This window comes from Acipenser ruthenus, chromosome 9, assembly GCF_902713425.1.
Source record: "Acipenser ruthenus chromosome 9, fAciRut3.2 maternal haplotype, whole genome shotgun sequence".
Classification (NCBI taxonomy): domain Eukaryota; kingdom Metazoa; phylum Chordata; class Actinopteri; order Acipenseriformes; family Acipenseridae; genus Acipenser; species Acipenser ruthenus.
This window is the reverse complement of record NC_081197.1, coordinates 43,881,463-43,894,626: the sequence shown is the minus strand read 5'-3', so window position 1 is coordinate 43,894,626 and position 13,164 is coordinate 43,881,463. Positions and strand designations below refer to the sequence as shown.

Sequence of the window (13,164 nt, the reverse complement as noted above, 5' to 3'; positions counted from 1 at the left end):
ATCCGATACCAGATGCCATGTATGACTAATCATGAGATACGCCTTTTTTTTTTTTTTTTTTCGACTTGTCTCGGCTCCTGTTGCTCCCACTCGGTAATTGAATGGTTTTCTTGGCTTTTTCCGGAGAAAAAGCGACTAGAAACCCGTTTTTTGCGTTGCTATAATGATGTCGGACCCAGTCCGACAAAGGACCTGTGAGGAATAATTGCAATGCCGGACCCAGTCCGACAATGGACCGCAAAGGGTTAAAAGATTGCCTCACAAGTGTACTTAGAAGTACAAGTCATAAGATAAGATAACCCAAGGAAGACAACGCACTGGAAGCAGCATGTGAAGATAAGTTACAGTCAATAGTCAGGGCTAGAAATAGACGTTTTTTTTCAGGAAGTGTATCTGGAGAGCAGTGAAATACTCTGACAATGAAACACATATTTTATCATAAGATACACAATTAGTCGAAACTTAGTTAAGCTAAACGTGTATTTCTGTGCAGCCAACCTTACGTTATACAGGAGTCAGGTGTATGTTTTTTTTTTTTTACTGTACCTGGCCAGCATGATATTGGAGTTGGGGTTGCTGGTGCCAGGGCCAGTTGGACTCCATTTAATTGTATATATCTCTTTATTGTGGGCCTGGAGGTCGTGTACACAATTATCTTGTTTCATGCTCCAGACCTAGAAGAAAACAAATAAACCAACAACAAAAACAAAAAACATATTAGTATAGTTTCCAAAATTTCACAGCTTCTATAATTCCATCTCTACTAAAACAAATCACAAAACCAAGTGGAGGTATGTTTATGAAAGATGAACCATGAAATATATTGTACAAATATACAGTATTATATTTTTAAATAACTGACTTCCACATATACATATAAATAAAATGAACCAGTGTATATTAAACATGTACATCCTAATTCTGGCTGTAAAAATCAACCTCTAAAACAAACCATTTTAAATGTTTATATCGAAAACCTGCAGTAGACACACAATATAGCTGTTAAATCTCTAGAAACAGCTTTACCAGTAGCTGCTGCTGATGCCCATTTTTTGAACTGCAAGCTTTGTTCTCTGCTTTTCTCACAATAAGTAAAAGCATTCCTGTCAGTGAATAGTGATGTCAGTTACAAATGAATGTAGCCTCTAATTTGAAATCCTCACCTTCAGTGTCATGTCATCCGAGCAGGATGCTAGCAGCATACCAGATGGATCCCATTTGATTGCATTAACTTCATTCTGAAACACAAGATTGGCACAGTTCAGGATCCTGAATGACCGTGTGTACAACACATGCAAGTCCAAGATAACGCTTACATGGCAGTGAAAAGAGCCCATCATTTTCATTCAAGAGATTTTTCGCATTTTTTTTCATATACTATTTATACAATCAATTATTGATCGGCATGGCTTTTATTTTGCAAGCAAAAGTTCCCCATTTAGAGCTTCACCCAGAAACACAGGCTTTATTTGTGCATTGCTAGACTAAACTTCTGTTTGTGTTTCTTTTGTGAAAAGAAATGGCAGAATCTAATGAAAGAAATTTGACTTCTTGCTTTCTCAATGTATGTATTATATTACTATGTAGTAATATGCACATGCTTTTCACTCATTTTGCTTCTTGCTTTGAATAATAAAAAGTATTCAATGGCAATTATTACCAGTCCAATAATTTATAAGGAATTAGTTGCCGATTGCACCTCTGCTTACTTGTCCTACTCCCGGAGGGCTCAAGGAAATAGTTATTACTCAATCTTTTAGCAGAACATTATCAACCACAAGGTAGCCTGAAAAGAGCACTCCTGCTCTGAATAGCATACACCTCCATTTGGGTATGACACAGTTAATCATCTGCACAAACTGTTACACTTACTGTGTGTCCTTGAAATGTTTTGACTGGGCGGTCACAGCCCAACCGGCACACGTGAATGCACATGTCAGTACTGCAGGATGCAAAGGTAGTGTTGTTCTGCCAGTCCACATCTAGGGCAGGAGCTGTGAAGCACAAATGTGCACGTTTGAAAACGGTGGCGCCGACAGAGTTGAAAGGTAAAGCCTTACATGCTTTTTCTCTAAATAAGAAGCACAGACAATGGCCAACGGACAATGGATATTCACAGGCAACTGCTTTGCCTGTGAATATCCCCCACATAGGAACAGGCACCTAACATCATGCTGTAAAACTATGAACTTATACTTAATGGACGCATTTGAATGCTGTGCTTGTCTGTATATATTGCACAACAGAAAATGAAACAGAATCCACAAACAGACAACAGCATCAATACAACTACTGTATTACCAAACAGAAACTACATTGTGCATTTGTGGCATTTAATCTTTGACTATGTGCTTTAAATCTTAAAAGGGCACATAAGGACCTTTTTATTTTATTGTGTTACATGTTCCCATGAGTTGCTACAACTGTTTATGTAAAGTAAAAAAAAAAATTCGGGTCTGAAGTTGAATCACCAAAAATGTTTTCTGTGTACTCATTTGTAACCCTTTCCCAAATAACGTATTAGAAGTCAGCTGACTAAGCAGTGTTGTGCTCGCTTGTTTGATACGTTGCAAGACCTTTTTATCACGTCTGCTTGGTGATATTAAAAATGTTTTTGAACGAGGTGAAACAAGAGATAGCGCTGGGTTTATACCATGTAGTTCGAGAGGTAAATCACAAGTGTGGAATTTTTTTGGAATCATAACGAATGAAAATAGTGAACGTGTGACTGGATGCGCTGCTTGTAAAACCTGTCATTATGTTTTTGTGAACGACAGCCACAAAACTGGTACATCGTGTCTGCGAAAGCACAGGTGTAGCTCCCTTTCAGCTGGTGGCATGAAAGGAATAGACAGGTATTTTATAGTAAAGTAAGTAGAGATAGTTAACATGTTACAATGTTAAAATATATCCAGACCACTAGAGAAAGCTACCATGCTGTGTTGCCTATATTGTAAACTCAATCTGTGGAGAATTGTAGAGATATCTGTGTGTTAATGTGAAAGCGTGAGAGTCAGTTGACGCAGGCAGTAGGTAAAGGACAAACACTTGCGGATTTGGGTCTGGTTGCAGGTCTTATTAAAGTTTACACCTTACATAAACAGTTGTAGCATCACATGGGAACAATAAAATAAAAAGGTCCTTATGTGCCCTTTAAGTCACAAATTAGACAGACACTGTCCAGATATCAATTCTCCCAGTTATTTTTAATTTGGAACCTGGCAACACAAGCGTTCAAACTGGGCAGTATATGCTTAAAAGATTTTCACTGTCAGGACTGATCCAATGCATCTGCCTGTAACGTTAGCACAGCTAATACCAGTAATGACTTACACAGGATGCAAATTGCTTCACTGTTTAACCTAGCCTGAGTGAAAATAGCCCTTCACCAGGCAACTGACAAAGAATATGCAGCAGTCAAAGGCTTAAGATTAAACACAATGGATATTCTGAGAGAATCACAGATGTTGGTGTCACTGCCTTCAAAGGCCTAATTTATCACTGTTATAAAATGTCCCCTCCCAACAATCTGCTTTTAAATCGAAGCTTGACAGCACCTCCCTTTCAACAATCTAATCTTTTCCAGCACGGACACACACCTGAGTGGAATGGAAACTGCTGCTTCGCCTCTCCTGTGTGTGCATCCCAGATGATTGTTGTCTGTAGTTATAAAAAAAAAAAAAAAAGATAAGATTGTCAGCAATGATGAAGCTTTTGACAAGGTTGCATATTCTCTGCAGATTTCAATGGAAAATATTTACTTCCAGCCACTGCACAATTTTACAAAAATACACAGCTGAATAAACTTAAAGTAGTGGGATTGTGTCCTAGGCTTTACATTAAACTAGAGATGCATGTTTTTTCCTTCAGACATTTTTAATGTGGTTTCCAAACACATACCTTATCCACACCTGCGCTGAGAATGCAATTTCCCTTTTTGTTCCACTTTAAAGCAAAAATAGGACCTTTATGTTGCCCCAAGGTGCTTGCAAGATTACCTGTTTAAAAAATACAAAGATGTATTGCATTGTTTGAAGTTTACATTAAGCTTCTGTGTTCCATGTACCTGCATCTACAACATTCTTACCATCCTTAGTCCATATTCTTGCAAAGCCATCATATGACCCTGTCGCCAAAAGCGTTCCATCACTCTGTTGATTAGACAAAATACAAAGATGAAAATCTCTATCCAGAAAAAAAAAGTACTTGTGGAATTCTATTCTTAAAAGTGCAAATAAAGAGTTCAGCTGCTTAATCCCGTGACTTGGTAAATGGAGTGTTCACTGCAAAATGAAATACCGCAAACATATTCAAATATTGGCATGGCCTGTATTTCTCAGAAGATTAAGGGCATAATATTTCTCAACATTTTACTAATTCCACTTATTCCAAGACCAATAAAATGACATTAACGTACATATTTAACAAAGCAGAGATTGGGAGCACAGAATAGTATATATTATCACTTCTGTTAAGAGGTCCAGATAATCCAGACCTATTATTTCCATTACATTTAGTGCATGCCTTAAATGCTCATTGTTGCTGTTTTGGTTTCATAGCAATGCAACATGTTGAACTGGTAATGATATACAGTATATTTGCAAAATTATCTTAGCACATCTTTATGTGGTAAAATAATGAATTCACTCAATAACTGTACTCACATTCCAGTCCAAGGACGTGACATCTTTATTACTGGGGACATCCTGTCCTCCTTCTCGTATACAATGCCTCAGAACTAACTGAGTGGAGCCGCTGTTTCCATTTTCATTCAAGTTCCATATCCTTGCAGTGGAGTCACCAGATCTAAACATTTAAACAACGCACACACTTAAACAGGTACGAACAAGCACTGGTGAGTTTCACACCGACACATTAAGTCACATTTGAAATGCTTAGCAATACCACATTTTACGACTTGCATTGTATGTTTAAGTAATGAACCTGCCAAATCTTCTGACATAGTCATTTTTTTATCTTTCAGCGTGTCTAAATTGCTAATATAAGTGTGGATCTGAGATGGTGTTGAAAGTGCAAAAAGATTTACTAACATATGTAAACACCCCTATGGGGGATGCTTGATCACCGTCAAATCTTTATTGAAAAGTAAACCAGAGTGAAACCTAAAACCATAAAGTCAGCTCTGAATCCCCACAGCCAATCCCCTGACATTAGACAATGGCCTGTTAGTAAATCCACAGTGAAAGGTAAAAGACTCACCCTGATGCCAAAAGATCACTGACTGGGTTCCAGGCACAGATAAACACTTCTGATTCATGGCCTCTGAGAACTGTAGCCTTGCTTGCTGGAATGTCCACGTCCCCATCAATCTCCATGGTCTCTGAATGATTATCTGCAACAAGAAATTGAGACATGTTGACAAGGTTGCAGTAGTTCATATATATATATATTTTTAAAGGGTGCCTTTTCTTTTGGATATATACTGAGCATCAAAAGAAACTTCTCACTTATATTTGGATAAAATTCACTACATGTGATCGAAAAATGACAAATTCTGTTTTAGAGCAGGTGCAGTGACTTTTTATTGTGCTGATTAACAATTTACATCACGAAGATGCTGCAAAATGATCTGTCGTTCTTGGGCAGGTGTTGCGACTCTTGGGTCTCCCAGTTCGTGGCCTGTCATTGACAGAGTGTGTCTGGTTATACCGTCTCGCCAGGTTTGAAATTGCTGGCTGTGAGCACCCAAGATGGCGAGCCACAGTACGTTGCCCTAATCCAGCCTCCAACATGCCGATTGCATGAAGGTGTTGCTCTCGACAGACGTGGCATATTTTCTTTTTTTTTCTGTGATTTTCTTTATTGCTTTTATTCAAGCTTGCAATTCAACAGCTGAAACCACTCCCTATCCAGTGTCCAAAAAAAAAAAAAAAAACTTTTATTGCAATAAATAAATATAAATAATGAAATGAACAACGTGAAGGCGCATTACTTGGGCTTAGTATAAAACACAGATAATGTCTTTTCAATAAAAGCCAGTTTGTACCGGACAAAAAAACAACATTTTTAAAAATGGGTCCAGTCCAAAAAATAATAATTAAAAAAATGTAATAAAATAAGAGATAGCCCTCCAATCTTAACCGCTTCCCACCCCCTGCTCCGCCCTTAGCCTGTGTCTCCGTGTCCTATCACATAGTGATTGAAACTTACATACAGACATAGACAGATGGTTTGATGCTTTTATCATTCTGAAATTCTAACTAAATTTGCAATTTGAATAAATAAAAATAAATGATTTTATAAAATACACATCTTTATACCGTTTCTCCTCACTCCCCACTGCTTCTCAGCAATATTGGTTTTGTCTGCCAGCACAAGCTTGTGTTGGTACTGTGTTATTGCGCATATGAAAGACGTATATTTGCACCCCATTCCACCTTCTGTGGGTTGCAAATATACCCCAAAAAATTACCATGTGCAGTTTGAAGAAGGATTCCTCCCATTTCCCAAGTCGGACAGGGATGTTCTTGATATAAAAATAAAAGGTAAAAAATAAAGTTTTATCACATGTAAGGGTATCCCATGATCTTCAAAGAATCATGAGATATGTTCATTTTAAACTCACTTTCCGTGTGCATTGACGCTGACAAAGGGTTAAAACACAAGTACATGAAATACCAAAAAAAAGAAATTCTATGAAGGCAGTAAAGGGTTAAACTACTGGAACACTTACTTCTCTTGTACACTGAACTACAATACCTTATCTTTAGGGAATGTAGCTTATCTCTAAACAAAGTAAGGTTCCATGAAGTCAAAGGGAGATTTCATGATATAAAAGTGCATAAACCATCTGTACTGTGGAATTATTAAATAAATCAAAATAAAAACAAAGATTAGATCATTTTAACTGATTTGCAAGTCTTACACAAGTTTTTAAACTCTGCACATCAGATAAAAGCAGATGAGAAGAAACTGTGATGCTGTTTCTATTATAAAAACATCGTAGGACACAACAAGACCTTTAAAGCATTCTTACTACCTTATTTACTGTTGCTGCCTCCTGTGTGCCATTATTCATATGTCCTGGGTTCATTAATTAACAGAGAATCTTTAGTTTTCCTTGTGAATGTTGCTTTGATTTGTGATTGTCGAATACATTAACAACCACTTTTGTTCCAATTTCTCTATATAACCACTTGCATATCAAAACACTGTATGTTCTAACAGCATTTGATGTGATATGGTATGCAAACATGAACTTAAGGTCACAGAAAGCATGCAGAAGACTTGATAGAAGATAAAGGTAAATTACTGAATTCCTACAATACGAATGTAAACATGTATTATAGCAACTGCTTTGTTCAGGGCAACTGTATACACAAATTAGAATGATTCGTTCAGTTTGTACATTGAGTATAATCAAATCTCAAATCTGAAAAGCAGATGTATTAAATACCATTTACAGTGCAGCTTACAAATACAAACCACACACATTTAACTATGTGTATAAAGTAGAACTTACTTATTGCATGTGCCCCATTCTCCTCTCCATTTACAGTAGCCTCCCCGTTCTTTGGTGTGTTTTGCTGGACAGCCGCTGCAGCCACTGCAGCCCGCTGCTGAGCTAACTTCTCTCGGAACACCTGCTGTCGAGTCTGTACAACATCGGGCATCACCGCGTCTATTAGAGAAAGCGATTCGATCGGCCTGCCATCGAACACTGTGCCGTCCTGTAGAGGAAAAGTTACAAAAACATGTAGATCAGTATGGCTGCCAAGGCTGCGGTTTGAAAAAGGAGCCCCCAAAAAGCATGCTGTGCTTCCTGTAAGCATGCTTTTTGTTTGGCATCTTAATAAAGTTTGAATTGTTTATATATTTGTTCGAAAAATGCGAAATTGTTGAACATCCGTATTAACTAGTCATCTTTTTAAAGGCACCTTGATATACAATGTGCTACAGAATAAATTGTATTGTACTCATCCTCCCTGAACCAACCGCAAAAACCATTGAGGGTTAAATCATTTTGCAGTTTAAAAACATATTTTAAAAAATAAAACAGGATTAAATTTGATTTTGTTGTTAATTTTTTTATTTTATTTACATCGAAATAAAAGATTCTGACACGCTGTTGAAGTTCATGATAATTGTGAATTTTCAGTTTTTTTATATTCTGTAGATCAAGGGTTTCTAAGAAAACTTGATAGATAGATAGATAGATAGATATAGATATATATCTATACAGTCAGTTTCTTTTGCCCTTCAGATTACCAATGCCTTGGATGCAAGTAACACAAGAGAGACAGCAGCTTTCCCCCTCAATCACGACCACACTCCAGTACTGTGTTTACCTCGTTGATGCTGATTTCAGCTTCCACATATTGTAAGCCTTTCTGAAGAATGGAAATAAGAGCAGCAGGTGGCACTAAAGTCCCATTGATGTTAGACTGGCTAATGTGGCTTTCAATACCAAAGGTGAACGCTGAATGGGAGAAGCCTGAAAACAAAAACAAAAAAAGATTTTCTAATGACGTTTCAAACTAATCTCAAAGCTATTAACAACCCAACTGTAGTAGTCTGCTGCAAAATATTTTTAGCATAATACAAACCGCATTTGGAACAAAAGTTCAGTTTCCTAAGATGGATGATTCATAGGATGTACATGTCATATTGACGCTGTTGGAAATTGCTTTTCAGAGTGACATATAGCGCACAGGTTTCAGGGGGTGGGATAGACAGACAGACAGTGTCCCGACTGCTAAAACTTCTAAATTTGAGAAATGTTCATAAACCGGGTTATGAAAACAGAACAGGTACAATTCAAAGCTTTAGCTCCTGTTTGTTTTTGAGTTTGCTGTAAAGACATGCTTCAGAGAAGCAGTTGGCCACTTAGTGACCATCTCAGTATTTACATACTAACATACTTTCCACATTATTATTATTATTATTATTATTTATTTCTTAGCACACACCCTTATCCAGGGCGACTTACAATTGTTACAAGATATCACATTATTTTGACATACAATTACCCATTTATACAGTTGGGTTTTTACTGAAGCAATCTAGGTAAAGTACCTTGCTGAAGGGTACAGCAGCAGTGTCCCCCACCTGGGATTGAACCAACAACCCTCCGGTCAAGAGTCCAGAGCCCTAACCACTGCTCCACACTGCCGACACCAAGCATATAACTCAAAATTCAGAGGCGTTTCCACAAACCAACACATACCTGAAAAGGATTCCGCAACCTATTCACCAAGAAGAGGATATCCAATAACAAAATTCATGCAAAAGCATAGCTCTTCATTTTCCGATTCTTTTCATAGTTAGTTTAGAATTGGTATTAAATTTCCCTCTGCACAGAGAAGACTCCGCCACTAGTAAGCAGGCTCACTAAAGATCAGTAGTATTAACAAACGCATGTACCAGACATGCAAATTGGTGTTGATTGTGTTATTGTTTTATCTGTGATCATTTCCTCTGGTTTACTTAGCTGTTGCTTGTACAAAAAATGTATTCTGTTTAACATTTCAAATTGAAAAGTTAAACAGTTTACAACAGAACACAAAGACAGTGCTTTTCAAGGTATATAAGATGTAGCTGAGCTTACAACACATCCAAAACAAAAAAGTTAAGAAAGGTGAAATTGTAAACAAAGATTTGAAGATTAAATGTTTAAATAAAATAAATAAAAAAAGTAACACATTTATTCATATTAGAAAATCCAAGATGCTAACCTTAAGCAAGATGGCCAAGTCTGAAGAACTCAGCCAGGACTAATGAGCTGACATGATCACATTGAACGAGGGGGTAATTCCCTATGTAGAACAGCCAGTGATCTAAAGCACGGCCATAGTTTACAGTGGAATGTGTGGTCTTAAAAGGAACTACTGGGAAAGAACAGAATAATCAAAGATATATAGGAGGCTGGTTTACGGCAGTACACACTTGAAATGATTAAGGTTGGCAGATTTTGTCAGTGCCCTCTCCACTGTAAAAAGTGTTTGCCAAAACCTGAAACGTATACCTCAACTGTCTACACCTGAAGGTAAGAGATAATTGGACAAGGAGCTGTGGTAGTATGTGTGGTAGAAACATACATACTCTGCACACTGAACCCAAAAGAGCTAATTACCCCATTAACTATTCATTTGTCAACTGTTTTATTATTATTATTATTATTATTATTTATTTCTTAGCAGACACCCTTATCAATGGCGACTTACAATTGTTACAAGATATCACATTATACATTATTTCACATACAATTACCCATTTATACAGTTGGGTTTTTACTGGAGCAATCTAGGTAAAAGTACCTTGCTCAGGGGTACAACAGCAGTTTTCCCCCCACCAGGGATTGAACACACAACCCACTGGTCAAGAGTCCAGAGCCCTAACCACTACTCCACACTGCTGCCCTGTTCTATTATCGTATTATTATTATTAGTAGTAGTAGTTGTAGTAATCGTCGTTGTAGAAGTAGTATCAACCCCCAATAATAAAATGTACGAATCCTAAAACACCACCAAAAAGAATATAAAACACAAGGCAATTCAGGGAAGCAGAAGAGTGGACTTTAGTTCTCTTCAGTTTGTGTGACTCATACAGTATCTGTGGATCTAAATTCAGACATACAAAACTGAAACAAAGGGCTAAGATGATCATCGATCAGTCACGACAAACTGCCTGTTAAGTAAGGGCTGGATTTATGCTCTAAATGAGTCCATGTGTCTCGGGGGGTGGGGAGTAGGAGAAAGTGATCTAGATCAAGGGAGGACACACACAGTATTAAGAGATCTTACACATGCTGGACGTTTGTGTGCTTTTCAGTATTCAGGATTCATAGCAGACTGATTACAAGGCATGTCGAGTTTGTATTTTTTTTTTTTTTTTTTTTTTTAAAGCAATCAAATCCAGTTTTGCTACAAATCTATTATTACTTTCTACTGTGACTTGTTACTATAATGATGAAATAGTTTTGTGATTACAAGGAAATAAACCACAGAACAGGTTCACTTGACATGAGTTAGATTAGATAACTAGTTAGCATGTATTTATTAACTCCTTTCTAAAAAAAAATATAAAAATCCTGCAAGCCTTGCAACTGTTTTGTTTTTTTAACCAGTGATGCAAACAGCAGAGGGCTAAAACGATCAATGTTTCCGCGGGATATAAAGGAAATCTCCATAACACAACAAATCAAAGGCCATCTGTGATGGGGTATTTGTATTTTAAAAATGTATTTCATTTTCTTTAAAATCACATGTGCAGAGAAGACCCTGTGCTGTAATGGCACTCGGACAAACTTTTATTTAATTCAGCCCAGGTATAAATGTATGGCCAGCGATACCGATCAAACAATTTACTGCATGGAATCATCAAACAGCCAGTGAGTAACCAAGAATTACGCATAACAGAGCTTGTTACCTCAAAATAGAGACACTAGTTCAAAAGGTCAATGTCAGGGTCACCAACACCTAGCAGGTTGTACATTACCCTGTAAATATGACGTCAATGGTGGTGTCTGTGAGACCGGAGACTACAACATTGTAAGGAGGCAGCTGTATTATGTAACTGACCTGAAAGAGTACTTGTTCTTGTACAATAGCCACGGTCAAGCTTGACGTAGGAGACTCACAGAATACAGTTCTCTAGAGTAGTATGCCAAACACCATAAAGTGTTAGGCTTTTATCAACCGGAAACCAAAAGTGAAGGGTAATGCTAGTGTTTGGCCGAGGAAATTTAAAAAATGAATAGATGGCATCTAAAACTTTTTGTGTCAAAATTTGTAATGATAGCAGCAGCAATTTTCATTAAATAATATAGCCTCTAGTACTTCATTTTATCTTATATTTAACACAAGGAAAAAACAAAATCTTAAAGTGTGTTCACTGTGGTCCCTGTGTCTAAAATGAAATGGCTATCTTCACAATAGCCATGGTCCCTACCGCAGATGTTTTGCTGAAAGAACAAACAGCCCTAGAGACTGGTGTTCATTTGTCTAATAGCACACATAAAGAAGCTGTAACTGTGGTTTTCTGTTTAGGTATTTTGCAGTTATATTTCAACATTTCCCTAAAACACTAACCCACCCACACACTTGCTTTCCTGCGGAGTCTGAATCTAACAAAAAAAGTAACTTTCCAGTTCTACTTGCCCAACTGCAATGTAGTCAGTAATCATTCAGAATTATATTGTACATTATAGACTAAAGTCAATAAGTAAATAAATTAGAAATAAAAAAATGAGTCATTTACAACGATAAGGGAGCAAAATCTATTATGTGACAACAATACAGTAGAACAACCACCTCTTCTGCTTTTAGAACTTCAATCAATCAAGATTTCCTACAGGTTTATATTTCTACACTAAGCTGATGTCTGGGTTGAAGTTTCCGTGCTGACCTCAGCAATTACTTACAGGACATTAACAAGGACACACGACAGTGTAACTGCATTGCTGAAACCACAGTAAAATATGCTTTTTCATAGCCTAAAGTATGCTTGGTGCTCTTTGGAGTCGTGTACATTATTTACAATCACTGGTCTGAGTCCGTCTCTTTTTCTCTTGTATATTTATGTCTGTTTGTGGAGAACAAAATAGTTTATACCTCAGTTTTTCTTTACATAGAGCTTTGTTACAAAGACCATACTTGATTCTTGATAGTTTGTTGTTTTTGATGACAATTCAACATAAAATACTGCTCATCTGTTAAATTGCTTAAATAAAAACACACAAAACATAGATCAAAGTGTCTACTCGTTCATTTAGATGACCAGAAACCAAGCAGATATATGAATTACAGTCTTTACTGAATACACCAAGAAGATAAAGCCTCTTAAAATCCTGGACCTAATCATATTGTTAGCACCTACTGTGATTAAACTGCACAGACAGCACATATGCAGTTACAAAATAGTGGGGCTGTTGTTGAGCCTTTGTACAGCCAGTCAATATGTTAACAGTGTTTAATCTTGAAAACTGTTTCTTACCAGATTCCTGGAGATATCGATATACCAAGAAGTTCACTTCATCACTGGTTATACTCATCTTAGCCTCACCTCAAATTATGAGGTTTATAAAAAGGGTGTTCCACAATCTGTATAAAACAAACAAAAAAGCTTATATGATATATATTTTACTTTTAATTGCATATTTTATATATCGCCATATATCTCCTAATGAATGGCCATTTTCAGCAA

The 13,164-nt window shown here is 36.9% G+C and overlaps 1 protein-coding gene across 8 annotated transcripts in view; it reads right to left on the bottom strand.

The window, feature by feature from the left end:
• LOC117405693 (F-box-like/WD repeat-containing protein TBL1X) overlaps positions 1-13,164 on the bottom strand; it is a 57,595-nt gene that overhangs the window by 6,555 nt on the left and 37,876 nt on the right. For 5 of the 8 annotated variants that reach the window (XM_034008962.3, XM_034008961.3, XM_034923574.2 and 2 more), the window contains 12 exons: positions 12,955-13,061; positions 8,310-8,455; positions 7,484-7,691; positions 6,434-6,487; positions 5,221-5,353; positions 4,665-4,806; positions 4,088-4,151; positions 3,901-3,998; positions 3,600-3,660; positions 1,873-1,994; positions 1,164-1,238; positions 547-674 (listed from right to left, as the gene is read on the bottom strand). In XM_034008962.3, the coding sequence (XP_033864853.1) occupies positions 547-674; positions 1,164-1,238; positions 1,873-1,994; positions 3,600-3,660; positions 3,901-3,998; positions 4,088-4,151; positions 4,665-4,806; positions 5,221-5,353; positions 6,434-6,487; positions 7,484-7,691; positions 8,310-8,455; positions 12,955-13,012 (1,289 nt within the window). In that variant the 5' untranslated portion in view covers positions 13,013-13,061. Of the gene's footprint in view, positions 1-546; positions 675-1,163; positions 1,239-1,872; positions 1,995-3,599; positions 3,661-3,900; positions 3,999-4,087; positions 4,152-4,664; positions 4,807-5,220; positions 5,354-6,433; positions 6,488-7,483; positions 7,692-8,309; positions 8,456-12,954; positions 13,062-13,164 lie in introns of those variants that run through there. The other 3 variants (XM_034923575.2, XM_034008969.3, XM_059030033.1) reach the window with 2 other exon arrangements.